Here is a 20,772-nt window from a genome sequence, read left to right as displayed (position 1 = left end):
CCCATCACTCCTCACCGCTCCCCGTCACTCCCCGTCACTCCCCACCGCTCCCCGTCACTCCCCACCGCTCCCCGTCACTCCCCGTCGCTCCCCACTGCTCCCCATCGCTTGCATTACCCCCTGATCCCCCCCCCCCAAGTCTGTGAAAAAATTGTCTTCCACAAAACCAGTCCCTGGTGCCAGAAAGGTTGGGGACCGCTGCGTTAAAGGGCCTACGTAGCTGGTTTGCTTTTCTTTCTTCTCCCTCTTTTTGTGGCACTGAGCAAGTAAAAACAACTTGTCAGTTAGCAGATTTTGATCCTCACTGATAGCTAGTGGGGATCATTTGAAAAAGGCTTAGCTAGTTGTAGACATGTTGACTATTTTTGTGTTGCCTTCTGATTATTTTTTGTCCCGCTTTAGAATCGCCAGTTCTATTTTTTGCCTTGTCTGTGATTAACCAAGGGTGATACTCAGCTCTGTAGCAGTGGGTAAAGTGGTGGTTATGGTGGTAGTTGTAAGTTTTCATTTAACAATACAGTGGCTCTGAGAGCTCTTTATTTTTATGACTGAGATCTGGGACTTCCACATGTAACGTATCATTCTTCTACTTAAAAAGGAAAGAAGAAGTTAGTCTTTCTCTTAAAGGCGCCACCAAACAAGTGTTTCTATGTTGTGTACTGTTCACTAGCCAGTCGTAGCATTCAATCCCAGTGGAGAGTATGTTCACAGAAAAAAAGTGTACCTATTATGGAACACAGGGTGCTTCACGTCTCGGAAAACCTTAGATGTTTTCAAAATGATCTTTCTTCCCCAGCTCACCTCACCAGTTTGAGAAATGTCCATCTATAAGCTGACTAATTCAGTTGGGATTAGATAAATTCTTTTGTTATAGAAGCTGTTCACGTTTAAAATGATGCTGCTTTCCAGTTCCTTGGCCTGATTTGAAATCTACCTTTTATAGAAAGCATTATTTGCTTCAATTTTCTTTAGAAAAAATCTTTTATATATAAAAGAACAAAACTGTGATATTGAGGATATAATTTTATTGTGTATACTTAGCTTTTGAATAGCATTTTTAGAAGCTGTTTTCATCTTTCATGGGTTAATAGAAATGAGACCTATGTATTTTTCTATTCTCTTCATAGAGACTTAAATTATTCTCACTTCTAATTCTACATAGGCAGGAGTGCTTTTTTTTTTTTAATTTAAAAACAGTTTCCCTGAAAACATTGTTTTACATGTATCCATAATCTAGATAGACGCTACAGCATGGATGCACCTTGAAAACATTATGTGAAGTGAAAGAAGCCAGACAGAAAAGACCACCTATTGTATAATTACGTTGATACGAAATATCCAGAATAGGCAAATCTGCGGAGTCAGAAAGTAGATTAGTGGTTGTCAGCGGTTAGGAACTGGGGAGATACAGAGAGTGACTGCCAATAGGTATGGAGGTTTTTTCAGAGTGATGCAAATGTAAAATTAGATAATGGTGATGGCTGCACAACTCTGTGACTAAGACCCATTGCATTGTTGTATTCTGCTTTTAGAAATCTATAATTTAGCAATTTAAAAGTCTATTATATTTTTTAAAATTTGTAGTTTAGTCAGTTAAGGGCTGTGTCCTTAATCTCTCCCTCAAGTTTTAAGGTTGAGTAAGTGGTATAAAAGGTACAGTTGGTTACTTTTCATTGAGCCTAAACTGACTTTGTCATTTTTAGTTTTTTATCACTTTCTGATTATAGAAGGCAATATAGAGTGTTAAATAGTCAAATAATAAATATTTATAAATACAGGAATGTATAAAAGAGAAGTTCCTTATAATCCCAGCCTCTATAGATACAATGATTGTGTTGAGTGTATACCCTTCTAGATCTGTTTTAAACTTATGTTAGCCAGTATCTCCATAATTAAATGTAGGATGGAAGAAGACAGGGTCATAGTTGAGGCACTATTCTATAGCTTGCTTTCTTCATTTAGTAATGTATCTTGGGCCTCTTTCTGTGTCAGTATACACATTTGTAACTCTTCTTTTTGCTTGTTTTTATAATATCTTATTATATGATATACTACCACAATTTGAAGATGTACATTTTTCCATATTTTAACATTTATGATATGGGATGCATCTTAGAATCCATGGCCTGTCAGAGTTTAATGGGCAGTGTTTTTGCTTAGACATAAAATAATGGTAAATCTTGTAGTTAGTGGGGTCTGAGCTTCAATGATTGTGGTATATAATACCACCTGTGAATAGACATGCTTTTTAATTTTTTATTTGCTATTACAAATCATGCTGTGGGACATATATCTTTGCACATGTTTGTTTTTCTGTGGGATTAATTTCTTACAAGTGAAATTGCCTTGTCAGTTTTAATAGATTTTGCTGAATTTCTTTCTTAAAAGGTTATATGGGTTCACATTGGTGTGTACAGTGGATGAGAGGGCTTATTTTCCCAACGTTCATCAGCACTGGGTATTCTCAGTCTTTAAAATCTTAATCTGATGTGCAAAAATATCTTTATCTTAATATGCATTTTAAAAAGTTCAGTATGTCTCTTCATATTTTTATCATCTTATATTTCTTCAAATTGCCTATCTATTGCCAATTAAATTTTTTTGAACTAGTAACCTTTGTCCTCCTATATTGTGAGAATATTTTTTAATATTTGGAACATTGATCCTTATATGTGTGGCAGATTGTTTTCTATAAAGTCTAGTTTTCTTGACGTAAGAGTCTTTGGCTTTATATATTTTTGTTTTAAAGTATGTCACAATTTTATAATGGGTTTTCATGAAAAGAATACTGTGCTACGAGTAGAGAGCCATGAGTTTTTTCCTTTATGTGTGTCATTAACAAGCTGTGTGCTTTTGGAGACACCCCTTAAGCTCTTTAGGTCTCAGTTTTCTCATTGGTCAAATGAGAAGGTTGTAATAAGTATCTCACTTGTCTTCGGCTTAAAATTCTATTAACTTGCAAGTTTTGTTGATTGTTAAGAATCAGTACATTTGTTCAGTACCTTTGTGTGCATTGTGTTACCATTTATTTCCCTAATCCAGTGTGAGTATATTTCTCAATATTTTGACACAGTACTCCTTCTGTTTGTGATTTTGGTTGCTTGGTTGGTCAACTGATTTTAAAAACACCCTCTTAGCTTTTTGCAGTGAAATCTATCTAAGCACCTTATATGTACACACGAATTATACTCAATCTTTACCTAATTTTGTACTGAAAATACTTGTGATAACCATTAAAGCAAAGAGATAAGGCATAAATACAGAGACTGAAGATGAAGTAGGATTTGGAGTTACAGAAAGAAAAATTGAACTTAGATTTGGTGTTAAATAAACCTGTGTTCTAATCCCACCTCTGCCATAGTGTAGAACAACTGTGAGCAAGTTAATTTACCCGTAATCCTCAGTTTCTGTATCTTTGTAATGCAAATAATAATAATAATGATTTAACAGGATAATTATAATGATTAAACCTGGCCGTTTAGTAGACATTCAGTAACTTATTCTCCCTTTAGATGTAACAACTAGGGATAGAGCCAAAAGAAAGACTCCTGTATTTTTTGTACAAAATTTTTGAAGCTATTAAACTTGATTGTTTTACCTCGAAATCTTAGAGTATATCTTGGAGTAAATGCATTTCTTCATGAATCTGAATATTTAAATCCATCCTTTCCTTTTCTTGAAATATGCGCGTTTTATTTTTATGTAAAGAATCTCTATTCTTAATGGCACTGTTTTGCCTATAATTAAGTTCTTATCATGATCCCTTAATAAAGGCATCCCAGATGTACAGATAAGTGAAATTATAAAATAGTACATGCCCAGTTAGGATGTACTTTCATAGTAACTAGCTTTCACGTGCAGTTTCTAGAAATGCATCGCTTATATCATACATAAAAGGATAAACCTGCGTTATACTTGAATCTCTACAACTATTATATGACATATTCTTAAGAGCAAGAATGGTGTCTTCATTTATTAGAAGTATAATGCCACATGGTCTCTGCGTATTTTTTTTGATGATTAGATTACAGGAAGTGATAGTTTTCATCCAGCATATAATGTATTTTAGATGATTTGCTTTAGTCTTCCTCTACTAGTTTTTGGTTGAGATTTTAAAATATTTATGAAGTAAATTTGTAGTTTTGTAGCATTTGAAAGAATGAATAGATGTTTAGTAAAATGTGTTGTCTTACAGCCCAATTTATATCCTACTGTGGGGCTCCAGACACCAGGAGAAGTCGTCGATGCTAATTTTGGGCAACATCCTTTCGTGTTTGATATAGAAGATTACATGAGAGAGTGGAGAACCAAAATACAGGCACAGATAGACCGGTTTCCTGTTGGAGATCGGGAAGGAGAGTGGCAGACCATGATACAAAAGTAAGTGAAGAAATGTGAACTGACATTTTCCAAAGTACCTTTTTTATAAAACATCTCATCGTTTTGGTATGAAAGACTATTTATTGAAGCTTTTTAATCTCTTAATATATATCCTAATGATTTTAATGTATTAATAATGTTTGATTTGGTGACACACATACCAAATTGTATTTTAGTCTGATTTATTAATTTGCTGGAAGAAATAAAGTGACAGTAGATCTCTTAGGTTAATGCATTTGCTATCCTTAGTAACAGGATTTAACGGTTTCCGTAGGTTATGTGATTCAACTATTAATAGTGCCAATGCAAAAGATAAATTCAGAAAGATAATTTAGATTGTATAATTCAGCATTGTGGTATTTGGACATGAACTTGGCTATGTTGTTCAGCAGTAATGTCAATATTTATGAAGAAAAAATTATTGCTTAGTAAGAATAAGCATCAAAATAGTGGTGTAGTTTACATACTGGAATACAGACTTGATGTGTACATTTCACGTTTCAGGATTTGGCTGAATTTTTCCAGTGAATGGGTTGCTGTGTAAGAATAATACCAGCTATTTTTGTTTACTAGGATCCCTTTTTTCTTGTCTGACTAAAAGCCTCCAGCTTAAGGAATTTTTAAAACTCCATTTACTTATTGTATATTCTATAATTAGACATTTAAGAGGAGCTAAAGGGAATAAAGACCAAGGGACAGCGAGTGTGGAGTTAGGACTCCTCAGTGCGGGTTAAATACTTAGGAATCGGTAGTAACAGTGGTAGAGGACGGGCAGCAGCAGAGCAAACAGTGGGTGTCAGTCAAAGTACCGCTTATCTCAACTCATTTTTACCCAAAATTTTCAACTTGTTTTTTTAGGCAGCTTTTTATGAAAAGGTAGAATTTCAATATGGAAGTCAGCAGGAAAATGTAACTCCTGTGACAGTCAACTTTTTAGACTATGCCTTTGCTTGAAAGGCTAGCCATGACACGAGAATGTCAGTAATACTGAATAGTAGCTCTTAGAACTTGAAATAGTGCAGACTTTAAAATAAATACCAGTAAGTTTAAATTGTCATTCTTGCTACTGTAATCTAACCTGAGAAAATTAAAGATACCATCAGCTTGACACAGTTCATCTTAAATGTCTGTATAATTGCTTTGAACAGTCTTAAATTTACAAATCTAATAAAACTTTGCATATTTTTTGGAGGAGATAATTTTGGACATGATGATGATTCTGAAAACAAGCTTTTTCCCTAGAGCTGTTATCAGAGCCTCAACACTAGTATTTTGTCCTGCACAGTTGAAAGAATAGTGAAACTGACTCAGAATACCATAGTTGCCATGAGTTAGAGTTGGAGCTAGGATAGACTGCTGTCTGGGGGGTCACATCTCTTAATGCTTTGAAAATGGTTACTACTGAGCATCATGGCAGGATAGTTGTAGAGGAAGCATTGTTTATCTTAATCCTATAGCCAGAGTTCAGTTGAGGGCACCCTCCCCTACCCCATGCTTCACAAAATTGATACTCACCATGACCTCCTGGGAAGTCCATTTTAAGAGGTTCTCCCCTACCCTCTTAAATTAATTTGAATAATTAGATGAAATAAAATGAAAAAAATCTGGTTCTTAGAGATCCTCCCCTCTGCCACCTCAGTCCCCTTTTCCTGAACCACTGCTTTGCACCGTTTTCTCATGGGCCCCTTAGTTGTGCTGGATGGAGGCAGGTTTAAAAGTTGGGTGTTTAGAGAGAGATGAGGTATTTGAGTTAATATCGTTTAGTCAACGGTTTTTCTAACGTTTTGTGGTTAGATGTAAATGCCAACACCACTTGGTAGCTTTTTTAAAAAAGAAACTTTCTCTTTGGCAGTGTCACTTACATGTAAATCATATTTGAGGAATTAATGTCCTGTGCACGACCATACTAACTGATTTAGATTAGAAGGCTGACTCCTCATTGATTAATATTATCACCCTCATAGACTTTGTTCCGGAGGATTCTCTCTCTGGGTTCACCTTAGTATTTTTTGTGTTCACACCTTGTGATCCCATTTTATGTAACTGACGGATAAAGAAAATGGTTCGACTACAGAACACAAAGTTAATCTGTTGTTTTTAAATTGTTTTATTTTACAAAATGCCAACACTTTACTAGGATAAGTCATATGATAAAGGTAAAATAGAAATTATGGTTAGTACGATTCAATAAGGATGGGAAATAATAGGAAAGGACCTGGGGATAATGGAATGCCAAGAATCAAAGTCATTTAATGTCCTTGATTCTCTGGTAATACTTATTTCTAGGGAGAGTAGTCTCACCTCAGCATTTGCATTTATCTTTTTTGGAAATACTACATGAATAAGACAAAATGATTTTTTTTTAACTTATTTTAAAGTTGAGGTACTTAAAGCCTTAATTGTTCCAAGGGCATAGGTTGGTCTTATAATATCAGAGTAGACCTTGTTATATAAATTGTAGTATGAACCATGTATTCTCTTGACTAAAAGATGTGTGTTTCTTCTTTTTATTTTAAGAATGGTTTCATCTTATTTAGTCCACCATGGGTACTGTGCCACAGCAGAGGCCTTTGCCAGATCTACAGACCAGACCGTTCTAGAAGAATTAGCTTCCATTAAGAATAGACAAAGTAAGGACCCTGTGGTGCATGGCTAACACTTGTTTTCAGATTATAGGTTTGGTTACATTGATTTTTAGAAATTTTATTTTTTAAATTAAAATTTTTTCAAATATATTAACTTGAAATTATGCCTCTGAAATTTATTTTTATTGACATTTTTGAAGATTACATTAAAAATTCACTTATTAGCATTCTGGATGTAGAAAGATACAATTTTGGAGAAATTTTTGTAAAAATGTTTGCCATTTTTTCTTAAAATAAAATATATTTTCTTGAGCTTTCAGGAAGTAAACATTTACTAAACAGTGTTTTTTTAAATTGGTAAAGTAGTCCACGATTAGATGTTAGTGGAGATAACGTGTAAAATAAATTTAAGTATCTTTGCATTTAAATTGCTGTCTAAATTTAAGGTAGTATTGATCTTAAGTATTTATTGCTTAGGTGCTGGTGCTTGTGGCCAGAGCTGTGGAGTCTGTTCTGCCCAGGGCAGGTCAGCACAACAGCGGGTCCACAGTAGCCACCCTGAGATTGGTGCGGTTAGGCCGTTAGGGAGGGCATGGCTTGATGAAAGTACAGGGATAAAAACAAGACGTTACGGGTGAGATCACGATGGATGAAAACAAATGTTTTATAGGTCAGACTGCTGTGATAGCACGGATGACACTGCGTTGTAGCTAACCGTACGCCTGCCTGTCTTTCTCACGGCGTTGTAAGCCCTGGCAAGCAGGAGGCGACCGCTTACTCTTCGTATCCCCGTCATCTAACCCACAGGGCCTGCTCACTGGGTAGCTACTGGATTCAGGTCTTACTCAAAGGCTAGCATTCGTTTAGTACTGGGTTCGAAAGGTTATAGTATTTGATAAGACACTTGGAATATTATTTCTTTAATGTTTCCTATGGTCTTTTTTTAAAAAAAAAAAACACTTTTATTGAGGTATGGTTGACATGTTAAAAACTGTACATACTTAGCGTATATACCTGGCTGAGTTTGGAGATAAGTATATATCCATGAAATCATCACCACAATGTATGCCATAACGTACCCATCTTTTTCATTTTAGTGTTCAGTACATCAGTATTGCTTAACAGGTATTTTTCCTGTGCTACTTGTATGTGAGTTTGTGGGGTTTTTTAGTAGTTTATTAAAGTACTTGTTTTTTAATTCGTCTGAAAATTTTCGTTGAAGTAGAAACTGAGTTAGAAAAAGAAGTGGAACGTAATCATGATAATTTATTTAAAGATTTTGTACTAAATTTTTTTTGAGGGTCCACTAAGTTTCTGTTTCTATTCTTTTTTTAAAAAATTTATCTTTTGCTTTCTTTTTCTAAATAGGAATTCAGAAATTGGTGTTAGCAGGAAGAATGGGAGAAGCCATTGAAACAACACAACAGTTATACCCAAGTTTACTTGAAAGAAATCCCAATCTCCTTTTCACATTAAAGTGAGTTTAATGAAATGTTATATTAATTATACATGTGCGTATTATATAATCAAAAATATTTTCATGCTTTAGTAGTTTTAATTTTTGTTTTACCTTGTTTCAGATATTTGGATATAATTTTGTAATGTAGCACCTTTAAGTAACAGGTTATAGAATATGCTTGTGTGTTGAGGACTGTAGGCAGAGGGCATCTTTTACTTTGGTGTTTTGCTCTCTGTCATTCTATCCCTGTGTTTAAAAACGTGAAAATCTTACTTAGAAGATGGGTGTCTATTTTTCCTCCTGTATAGTACCTTATAGTAAGTTTGGGGCATTTTAAAAAACTGTGGCAAAAATATACATTAAATTTGCCATTTTTACATGTACAGTTTTCTGGTATTCACATTGTTTCTGGTACATTCACATTGTTTCTCAACCATAACCAACCATCCCTTTCTAGAACTTTTTTCATTATCCGAGACTGAAACTTAGTACCCATTAAACACTGACTCCCCATTTCTCTCTCTCCCCACAGCTCCTAGCAACCACCGTTCTACTTTCTGTCTCTATAAATTTGAATTTGACTGCTCTAAATACCTCATATAAATGGATTCATAAAATATTTGTCCTTGGTAACTGCCTTGTCTCACTTAGCATAACGGGTGTACAAATATATGTTAGAGTCCCTGCTTTCAGTTCTTTTGCGTATACACTCAGAAGGGGAATTGTTGACCATATGATAACTTTGTGTTTAATTTTTTGAAAATTAGTCCTCACAGTTCCATAGCCCTGCACTATTTTACATTTCCACCAACAGCGTACAAGAGTTCCGTTTCTCCACATCCTCACCAACACTTGTTATTTTCTGTTTCTTTGTTTTTTTTTTTTCATAAATAATAGCCATCCTAATTTGGCATTTTTTAATTGGTCGTATGAATCTTCGTTATTTTAAAATTCAGGTGTTATTAGGTTTAAGATTTAAACTCTTTAAGCACCAGAAATTCTAAGCCCAGTGTCAAAATTGTCTTGCTTTAGAATCAAAGTTTAAACGTGGCCTGTTTTGGTTAAGAGGAATGAGGAAACTTGGGGACTTAGGCTCTTATTTTGTATGTAGGTAGGTATGTATATAAAAGTACATGTTTGTAAAGCAATTATACTCCAATAAAGATGTTAAAAAAGTACATGATGTTCTTATGTACTATTTGGTTTGCTTCCAAGTGCAAATATTATTTTGATTATTTTAGCTAAAAAAAAATGAGGTCCATTTTGGTTTGTTTATTATAGCTACAGATAGATTTTCATTTTCTTGGTAAATCTTGATTAAAGGCATACAATGTCTTTTGCATTATACTCTCATTTTTCTGGAAAATTTTGAATTCTAAGCAGTACAGTATATGGAACCATGTTTAGTATTTTTAGCATACTATCTAAAGGCCACATTTACTGATAAATACAAGTTCTTAAAATATTTCCTTTCAGAAATCTGTTGCTATTAAATAAACAAACAGTAATTTGAAGATCATGTAAGTAAATTTTTCTTTTCTCTTTTTAGAGTGCGTCAGTTTATAGAAATGGTGAATGGTACAGATAGCGAAGTACGATGTTTGGGAGGCCGAAGTCCAAAATCTCAAGACAGTTACCCTGTGAGTCCTCGACCTTTTAGTAGTCCAAGTATGAGCCCCAGCCACGGAATGAGTGTCCACAGTTTAGCATCAGGCAAAGGAAGTGCTGCACATTTTTCTGGTGAGGTTCAGTCTTACGACATTATCTTAAAATTTTTATCCTTCTTCGTGGTTTTGAACCAAAATAAAATTTTTTTAAAAATCTAGACATTTCTGCTAGGCGTTTGGCACATCTGTATACTTGATCTCAGGATGTTCTGGAGGAAGAATTGTGGGTGGGTCAGATTCATGTGTTCTTAGTACCAGGAAGCGACTTGGAGACGGGCTGTCTCTAAGAACAGGTGATTAACGGATCTCCGGAAATGAAGGGCGGCGTTCAAGTTGTCTCTAGAAGTTAAATCGGAGATGTTCGGTGATGAGAAGGTAATTGTGTGTGTTAGGAAAGGATAACTGTAAAGGCGCTGACATGGCTGTGCTGTCTGAAGCCACCGATCACCACACCCAGCTACCCAATGCCTCTCGCTCATTCTTTCCCAGTCAAGCTGCCGGCAGGAGTCAGCTCTGCCTGTTCATTTCCTCCTATCCTTTTCTGGACTCACCAAGGCCTTTGGTGTTCTCTTAATTAAAATAAAATTCTCTCCTTTCTTGGCTTTTATGACATCACTTCTGCAGGTTTATTTCTGATCCTTCTCAGTCTTTTTTCTTTGCTTGTCTCTTTAATTCTGTTTTTCCCAAGGTATTATCTTTCCTCTGTATATTTAACGTTCTAAAGCAGAAGTCAAATACTGTTTCCTGTCCTTTCAAAGAGTAGAGCAACACCTTTGCTTTTTCTCACTCAACATATACCTTTCTACGTTGCTGCCTCTCAAGCCTGTTTACATCACCATCCTGCACAGTGTGCGTGAATCTCATGTTTGTGTCCTTAGTCACCACCCCTCTGACACCACGTGTCACGTCAGGCTTGGACAGATTCTTAGCCTCTGTGTATTCATATGTAAAATGGGGTTATGATAACTCTGGGCTTCATGGGCGGGGGCTGGGGGGTTGTGAGGATTAAATGAGACCCATAATTAAGCCTTCAATAAATATAGGAGGAGACCCATAATTAAGCCTTCAATAAATATAGGAGGAGATGACAGCTCACAATTAAGTATCCTTTTGTTCTTTCAAAGAAGTTATCCATTTGTTTTCTATTTAAGTAGTCCATTGACTTTCCTGCATTATAAAAGTCTTAAATACATGATCAGAATATGGTACATCTGTTACAACCTTATGTGTTTGTTTCTATTTTTATAAAGTTTTTTTCTTTTTTCCCAGGTTATGAAAGTTGTAGTAATGGTGTAATATCAAATAAAGCACATCAGTCGTATTGCCATAGTAAACACCAGTCGTCCAGTTTGAATGTACCAGAACTGAACAGTATAAACATGTCAAGGTCACAGCAAGTTAATAACTTCACCAGGTAATGATATCCCTAGCTTTTGCGTTACTATAAATAACCTTAATTATAGGTGTCATCATTTTTAATAATATGCAGAAATTGAGGTAGATGGTCCATAGTGGGGGTCTGAGAGTTCCCAAGCCCCCAGAGGTTAAAAGGGTGGGGAGTAAGTTACCCAAAGCTTTCTGTTCTCCTAGTGTTCATGGAGGCTTCTCCTTCTGTTCCTTCCCCTTCCTCTACGTCACTCTTCCCTCTAGTGGGGTGATAGGGACACATCCAGGGTTCTGCATTTCATCTTCCTGCCACCGCAGACCCGTACAGGTGGTTACATACATGCCACTTGTTATGTTTCCAAGTGAAGTCACAATAGTATATTTAACCTCTGCGGTTAACATATGATACAGTTACAACTATTTTTTTTCTTTGTGTGTGGGTTTTTTGGTGTAAGTGTGTGAAGTGTTTCCTGAGTTCCAGATAACTAACTTTACAAAAAATATTTGATGAGAACCTATCTTTAATTTAAGTAGCTTGCGTATAACAGATGGTTAAGTCATTTAGTGAAAACATACAGTGTGAGGAGAGTATTGAGAACCTGTTGGATGTCAGACACTGCTAGGCATGGTCTCCACTTGAAGAGCTTTGAGAGAAGTCTCTGTCAGCATACTATGACATACTCAGGTTTACTATTCATGAAACCGAAAGGTTTCATTTGAATTGAATGCTAGTGTGTGACAGCAAGTTCTTATGGATTTTATCAATTTGATGTTGGTTTGGTCTTAGAACATGAATTGATTGGTCACACTGCGTTTTGGGGGAATGTTTATCAGTGCAAAATTCTCCCATTGAAGGAGAGAGAACCTAATGTTTACCATGACTCTTAATGGAAATATGACTCTGGAGAAAGAAGTATGTGTAAAAATCTGTTTTCACAAATTTGGAGATTAATCAGAATTTCCAGGTTATCTGTCACAAATGATAAAAATGTACTGAAGTAATGGTATTGTGTGGTGCAGGTGATAATGAAGTCCACAAAAATGGTATGAGAAGAACAGTAGGAAAACGGACTGTCTTGCTGAGGAGGTCAGGGTAGTCAGTAGAGATGACATAACTAGAAAATATAAGATTAGAATATTGTAGTGAAATTTTTGTATGGAAATTTAAAAGATTAAGCCTTTAGTACATCATTGTACTTTATAGTATATTAGTGCTTTATCATTGTTCGAGGGTTCTACCATAGTTTGAGGGTAGGATTGCAGTTTCTTCGTGAGTTTTTCTCTTAAATACTATCCTTCTGGCAGGAAGTTGCTAAAGAGACCTGTTATTACCTGAGTTGAGGGAAGCAAGCTCAACGGAAGGGGCTGATGACACGGCATCCTCTTTTGTGTGCAGTATAGAAGAAAGTAAGCTTCTAAACTGCCTTAAACTGTTAAGCAGTAACAGTTATTTTCTAGTTGGTAATGGCTTTCCTTACCAGCGGTATTGTGAAGTAGGCAAAGATGGTATTAACTGTGAAAACCATTTTACAGATGTAGAGCTGAGTACCAGAGAAGTAAATGACTTTTTTTTTTTAAGGTCAATAATTAGTAACTAGTAAGCTGCAGAACTGCGACTGCTTCCCAGGATGTCTGACTTCTAGACTTGTGCTTTCTCCATTATACTCCCCCATCAGAAATGCTCTTCTCCCTGCTCTCCTTCTTCTCCTCCATCCTAACTTCTATTCAAGCTGTAAAACTCAACTTCAGATGTTTCCTCTTCCAGGATGTTTTCCTTGATTTATATCCCCACCAAATGTTGTGTCACTCCTTGTGATGAACTTTCATCACAGTACTGATTCTCTGTACTATAATAACTTTATTAGCTTTTTCTGGGCTGTTCACTCCTGGAGGGCAGGGGCTGTTTCATTATATCCTTAGCACCTAACACAGAGGATGGCCCAGAGGCTCTTAAATGTGTGTTGAATGAAAGTATCCCTCTCAAATATTATATTGGATTATGAAAAATGCACTTTAGTATATTAATAAGATCACTAAAAGCTACGATCTTAACGATTTCCCTTAAACATTATTTTTAAAGTTTGATTTTTCTTATCAATTCTCAAATTTCATCAAGATACCAAACAAGCTTTCTGACTGACAAAAATGTCCTGGGGCCATTGCCCTCTTCTTCCTAGATCTCTGCGTGCCTTTTTACCCTGATAGGTCTTACTGATAGAAGTGTGTATGCACCCACGCGTGCCCACGCGCCCAAGCTAACCATTGGTTACCTTTGCTAGCGTTATGCATAAGGTGCTTTTTGCTTACCTGCATTTGATGTTTTTTTTTTTCTACAGACATTGCCTTTTTAATGAGAAAAGATCATTTTTATTTAAATATTTTCTAAATTTTCATCAAGCGTTTCCTTCTGAGCTGTATAATCATAACCTAGATCTTCATAGGAGAAATTTGGATGGTTAGATATTGTTGCTTGGGGTGTGGAAGGACCTGAAGGGCAAATATTGACGAGTTCAGCATGGCCCTGTAGAACTGTCGGCACATGCTATTCGTTCCGTCAACGTGACGTAGGTGAGAATTGGAAATGCCCTAAGTATCTCCAGAACAGCATTTTAAAAATTAAGATTCAGCAATATTTTAGAATCTTCAGCCAATAAGAAAGCCTGTGAGAGAAAAATAGTGTTGGGTGCTGGGAAGGTATGAAGGGATGAGACTGAGTAGTTTTTCAGGTTATTATTTGCCTTTGAGAAAGAGTATATTTTTGAGTAGTGAGGACAAATGCCAAAACATCAAGGCCGTTAATGAAAAAAATAGTCTAGAAGCGACTCGAGTATGAGCGCGGGGAAAGAGGTGAAGAGAGGTGGGTTCCAGGAGTAGTTTGAGAGGGAGGGTTTCCCTTACACGCTGCCAACTGAATGCTTGGGTGAGGGTCAGGGATTCTGGGGCAGGAGTTGATTAACAAAGAATGGAGAGCAGATCTGAGTTTGAAAAATAGCGGGAAATATGTGCTGAAAAATGATTTCTCCATATTGATCGGAAGTCATAAAACCACTACATTTTAGTACATGTACTTTTTTTCCTCCCTTATCCCCAGGAGTACAGATTTGTTAAAGGTCAGCTACAGATTTGGCTTTGAATACATTCAAGATGTAACTAAATACCTTTTTTCCAGATTGCTATTGCCTTATGAAGTCAGTTTATAAGTAGGCTCTGTAGTTGAGTAGTAATTTATTTTAAACTAAGCTGCAAGTATGCTATTTCTAAAATTAGGTTTGTTTTTTCATTTTCAGTAATGATGTAGACATGGAAACAGATCACTACTCCAATGGAGTTGGAGAAACTTCATCCAATGGTTTCCTAAATGGTAGCTCTAAACATGACCACGAAATGGAAGATTGTGACACCGAAATGGGTCTGCAGTGATATTTCTTACATTTTTAATAAAAAATGATGACTACAAGGTTATGTTTTTACTTGTACTGATTCACAGCTGATGAGCATAAATCAAATTTAAAGATGTATGAGCCATTGGATTTTATAGTGATACGTATTACTTCTCGTAAAATTTCTTGTGAGAGTGGGTTGCTAAAGAGAGTAGAGTTTAATTTTTTGGTATCTTCTTTGCTGAACTGTTTCTGCACAACTGTAGTGCTTTCATTAATGTAGGAGTACTAACTTATTAGTGTTAAATATCCTTTAGGATAGCTAAGGTTGGAGATATGAAAAGTTTTTACACCTATTTCAGTATAGCCAATAAAGGCCAGATGGGTAGAGATGATTTTATAAGTTCTAATCAAACTGTCTTAAATTCATTTAATGTGAATATATGTGACTGTGCATAGCCCAGTGCCTGGCAGTAGGTGCCTACATTTGACACCCCCTTGGCTCCTCCCCCCTCAGAACTATGTGGCTGACAGATATATTAGCATGCATAATTTTACTTTGCTGACAACTTGTGTAGTAAATTGTACCAAAAAGTTAAACCATCAGCAAACTTTCCCATCAATTGGAGAGTGAAAATTATTGAAGCTTATAAATTCTTATTAGTCAGAACATTAGATTACTTAGTATTTTGAGATTAAAAGGTACTTATTCAAATTGTTAGAAACTACTTTATAAATGCAAACTTATATTACACAACCACCTTGTTGTTGAGGATTGTGTGTTCCAATGCATAATTCACTCTTTCAAGCAAGGAGTATGATTGAAAAGGCAGCCTAGCTTCACTCTATCAGATATCAGCAAGCAACCTCAACATTCCAAGAGTAATTTGAGCATAGTGATTAAGAGCAGGAGTTCTAGAGCCGGATCACCTGGATTTGAATTCTGCAACTGCCACTTACTAGCTCTGTGACCTTGGTCAAATTACTTAGGAGCTCTTTGCCTCAGTTTCTTCATCTGTAAAATGGGTATAATAATAACGGCCTCATAGCTGATCTGTGAAAAGCTAATAGCACAAAGTAAGTGCTTCGTAAACATTAACTATTATCATCATCATTAGTGATTTATAATGTTGTTGTTATTAGTGACTTATATTGTTTGTTATTGATCAGTGATTATTGTCAGTCAAGATATACACTGTAAAATTTTTTCCTAAAAGTAGTATTTTTCTAAAAGTAGTATAATTAACCCTTTTGATTAGTATGTGGTGTCTTCTGTGTTTTTACTGGAGTCATTTAGTCTTTCTTACCTTCTATCTCTGTTCTTTGTCAGTTAAAGTAGCCTGAGAAGCATTACTTTTTTCTTTCTTTCTTTTTTTCATGTTGCTGTAGTTTTAGAAAATCGTGCTTATTAACCTTTCATAAAATTTTCCCTGAGACATATGTACATCCTAACACTGAAAGGTTGTCACCTGACTTTCAACTGCAAGCTGGGTATTGGATCCTAGACTCTTGAGGCCTAGATAAAGTATACCTTTTAGCTACAAAGGTCCACATTAAATTAAAAATCTGCATATTTAGGTAAAATATTAGGAAGTAGTTACTAAATGAAACGTCCAAAATGTTGTAAGCAGTTTATGTTCATTTCTCCATTGTACTCCAGATGTAAGGTAGTAAAATACCTGTTTGTTTTGCTTACAGAAGTTGATTCAAGCCAGTTGAGACGCCAGCTGTGTGGAGGAAGTCAAGCCGCCATAGAAAGAATGATTCACTTTGGAAGAGAGCTACAAGCGATGAGTGAGCAGCTGAGGAGAGAGTGTGGCAAGAACACAGCAAATAAAAAAATGCTGAAGGTAAATTTGTTTTCCCTTGAAAACTTATAAATGTGTCAAAGGAACGAAAATGTAGTTTTGTACATTGAGCAACACTGGAACTCTTGTTGGGAAACTTGGACGTGCGCTCCTCCCCGGCGTCCTGCCCGGCCGAGAGTGAGAACGCGTGGCCGGGTTTGGCAGCCCTGCTCTGCTGGAAGGAGCGCTGGACTTCTGTGAAACATACAGATTAAATCTCAGTTCTGCCACTTACCAGTGCTGTGTGCCCCTTGTCAACTTGCTTTCGTAGTTTTCTCGGCTATAAAATTGGCAGAGTTATTAGGAGAAATGTGAGTGTGCTGATAAAACTATAAATTTGAGATATTTTTACTTTAGTAGAGATTGTTCAGGGTTGCAGCAAATTGAATGTGTGGCTTTTATTTTGAGATTGGTGAAGGGTTGGGTCATCTTTCACAGAAGAGATAAAACACGTCTTCAAGTCTCTTCTGGATTGATGCCTGCACTGGATATAGTGAGATGGAGAAAAGGGAAACAGTTCATTAAGTTAGCCACAGTTCTGTGTAGCAGTTAAAGATGGAGCTTTGCCTACCTTAAGTCAGCATTGCAGTTAGTGGTAGAGATGAGATTTTTTTCATGTTCATAGAAGTCCCACCAGCCCTGTACACCTGTGAAACATGAACCTAGCCATTGTGGTTTTTTGTTCTGTTTTGTTTGTCCTGCATGAGGTTGGGCTCAAAGTTGGTTTGTTACAAATATTTTCTCCTGAATGTTTTGAAATAAGCCCAAAAAACGAAGGGGAGATGCATGTAGTGGCCTTGACACTGATGCTTGGGTATAGGAGAGGGCGAGACTCAAGACTCCTGCCATCCCTTCCTGACCTAAACAGAGAGAGGGCCAGCGAGCAACACGTAGTAGTGCTAAATATGGCATAAAATCCGTCCCCAAAAAAAAAAAAAAAAAAACCCATCCCAGCTACATGCGCTGTAGCCTCAGTAGAGCACCTGTCTAGTCTAGGATGGGTTAACAAGCCACCTGTATACACCTCCAGAGAAAAAGGCATGCGTAACTGGATTTTTCCAGACTGGGAATTTTCATTATTATACAACTTTGAGAATCTTTTCTGATATCAGCAGTGCTAAGAAACTTCTCAGGCTTTATTATTATTTCACGTATCCAAAGCTATCCCTTTGGGAAACTTCTTTGCTAGGTACTGGGGTTGTTTTAGGGCAGTGGTTCTCAACCTTTTTGGTATCTAAACACTTCAAAAACTATTAAAGATTCCCAAAGGGCTCTTGTTTGTATAAGTTGTATTTATTGATTTTACTCTACTAGAAATTAATACTAAAAATTCATTTTAAAATAATGTCATTGTTATTTTTCATAAAAGTGTTATTTTATCTTCCTAAAATAAACAAACAAACATAATGAGAAGAGTGGCCCTGCTTTACATTTTTGTAAATCTCTTTAATGCTAGGTTTAATAAATGATAAGCTGGATTCTCATACCTACTTCTGTATTCAGTCTGTTGTGATATCACACACATGTAGCCTCTGGAAAACCCCACTGTATAGTTGTGAAAGAATGAGAGTGAGAAAAGAGCAAGTAATATCTTAGTATTATTATGAAAATAGTTTTGCCCTCACAAGAGACCCTGAAAGGGTCTTTGACCCAGTTGTCCCTGGATCATGCTTTGAGAACTGATGTTTTAGGAGATATTTGGGGATATGAAATGTTTTTAAAAAAGAATTCATAGGCTTTTTTACACCAGGTCATCTGACTCTGTTTTCTTGTTAATACTTTATGCTAATGGAGTATGATTTTATGTAGCCCCTTTGAAAATTTAACATTCCACTCCATGGCTTATTCTTTGATTCTAATTTGCATGAAGCACAGGAAATGGCATTACATGGCCTATCCTCAAAGATATTCCTTGATTATATATTGAATTAAGTGAAGATGTAATTCATCATCTAAAGAATGTGGATGGCTTTGAGTTTGTCCCTCTGACTTCTAAGCAAATGCCAACTACTTCAAGAGATTGTCTTAACACTCTGAGCTGCTTCTCTCCCATTCCCCAAACGTATCTTGATCCAGGTAAGAGATAAGATGGGTGGCGGATCCGGCTTCTAAGTACCTAAAGAACAATGCTGGAGGATTTGAGGGTAACACAAAGAGAACTTTTTTTTTTGCCCTGGTTGAGAAGGTTTAGAAATTACTGTTTTCTTTTCTTCTTCACTTCAGGTCATGGGTGGTTGAAAGGGGTTTTTTTATCTTTAGTTTTGTTTGAATTTGCACAGACTTCTGAAGCATGCATACACGTGTAGAGACAGGATTTGGTTAAGGCTGGCGTGAGACTTAGCGAAGTTGCCGTAAGGTACACGCGTGTTTTGCTTCCCCTCAGTCGTGGAGTAGCACGCGCACTGCAGACCTCGGGGTGGCCCACCTGTGCTCAACACGGGCTGGGGGTCCTGCTGCAGCCGTGGTTCTCCTGACCTTTTTCTGACTTTCTCGGTCTTCCTTTCCTGTTTTCCTGTTGTCTTTGTGTTTGTTGCTTACCTGCCTGAGTCTGCCAGTGGCTCCCAGGAGAGCTACCTGAATTGTTCAACAGCCGTTTACTGCAGTTGCGCAGAGCAGCAGGGCACCTGCTGGAGGACTGGGAGAGTCAGGTTAGAACGAGCAGCCCCAGCTGCAAGTAGCTCTTAATCCAGTAACTCTAGACACACCCTGTGTAGAAACTGCTACAGATTTTAAGCCAAGTGTAAGTACAGTTTGAGAATCCTACCTAAATGTCACATTTCCTCAGAAATTATTCCCACTGAAGTAATGTTTTTTCTAAAATAAAAAGTAACCCATAATGCCATGATATTTAACAGGTATTTTCAGTTTTGTGCCTTAAATCGCATGGGCATATATTTTATCTGATTGGTAATTGTAGTTATCCTATTTGTATTGTTCTTATTATCATAAAAAATGTATTTCCAGTTTCTATACATTATTGACAATTATTTTTAAGTGGCTACATGATATTCTAGTGTGTTGCTATATCAGTTTATTTAAGCATTGCTCTATTTTTATTTATTTATTTATTTTTTTCATTGCTGTATTTTTAGATTTTCTATTTGCCTTTTAAAAAATGCTTTAGTGAACACCTTTATACATGTATCTTTGTTTCTTCCTTAAAATTATTCCACTGGAATAAAGTCCCAGAAATAGAATTATTGAGTCAAAGGATACAATTATTGTGGCTCTTGCTACGTGTTGCTGTGTTGCTTTCCAGAAACGTCTACCAATTTATCAGCAGTAATAAAGGGATGTGCTGGTGGCACTAGTACCTTAATTCTACTTTAGTGGGTTTAACATTATCTCAAAATTGCTTATTTGCATTTCTTTGGTTACTTTCACCAATTAGTCTTACAGCAGAATTTAAAACAGGTTGCTTTGCTGATTTCATTCCCCTTGTAAAGAAAGACCAAGTTCTAGATATTTACTCCTGGGAACTTGATCGTGTAAACCGGTTTTTTTTTTTAAAGGGTTTTTTTAGTTTTCTTGCTTAAAGCTTCGCTCTACTTGCAAGCTGTGCTTCATAGTGTTGTTGTGTGATCCATCTAAAATCAAGTCTAATCCATATCACTCCGTTATATAAAACTCTGTTGCCTTATTGGAACAAATGGAAGCTTTTTAGTGCGATTTTTAGGGTGTTTTAGGATCTAAGCCCTTACCCATGGTTCCAACCATGCCTTTTCTCCTTTCCAGCCTCAGTTTCCATGTAGCTTGAGCCTATTTCTGTGATTGCTTCTTGTGACACAATACACTCTGTTAATAAGCAATAGACGGTACATCATTTACATGTCTGCCTTCCCCATAGGACTGTGTGAGTCCTCAAAACAGTGATGAGGTCCTGGTGGTCCCCGTCTGTGTCCAATAAATATTTGTTCAGCTATACTGAAAATATGGGGGCAAAATTTTAGACTTTTTTCCTCTTAATATTTAGATTGGTAATTAAAAGAAAGAAACTGTATCTTCCTAAAAGAAGTACAGTACTAGCTGTGTGGTGGTAATCTCTCACTGCCTCAGTTTGCGTCTAAG

General features: G+C 36.4%; 1 protein-coding gene across 1 annotated transcript in view; it reads left to right on the top strand.

Annotated features, from left to right (window-relative positions):
* Positions 1-20,772, top strand: part of RANBP9 (RAN binding protein 9) — a 92,773-nt gene that overhangs the window by 65,849 nt on the left and 6,152 nt on the right. Inside the window, exons 6-12 of the mRNA XM_059937963.1 lie at positions 4,196-4,380; positions 6,898-7,010; positions 8,334-8,442; positions 9,974-10,164; positions 11,361-11,505; positions 14,765-14,886; positions 16,556-16,707. Of these exons, the coding sequence (XP_059793946.1) occupies positions 4,196-4,380; positions 6,898-7,010; positions 8,334-8,442; positions 9,974-10,164; positions 11,361-11,505; positions 14,765-14,886; positions 16,556-16,707 (1,017 nt within the window). The remainder of the gene's footprint in view (positions 1-4,195; positions 4,381-6,897; positions 7,011-8,333; positions 8,443-9,973; positions 10,165-11,360; positions 11,506-14,764; positions 14,887-16,555; positions 16,708-20,772) is intronic.

This window comes from Balaenoptera ricei, chromosome 11 (assembly GCF_028023285.1).
Source record: "Balaenoptera ricei isolate mBalRic1 chromosome 11, mBalRic1.hap2, whole genome shotgun sequence".
In the NCBI taxonomy this organism is placed as follows: Eukaryota; Metazoa; Chordata; class Mammalia; order Artiodactyla; family Balaenopteridae; genus Balaenoptera; species Balaenoptera ricei.
Note: the sequence above shows the minus strand (reverse complement) of the source record. Positions and strands in the feature narration are given on the sequence as shown.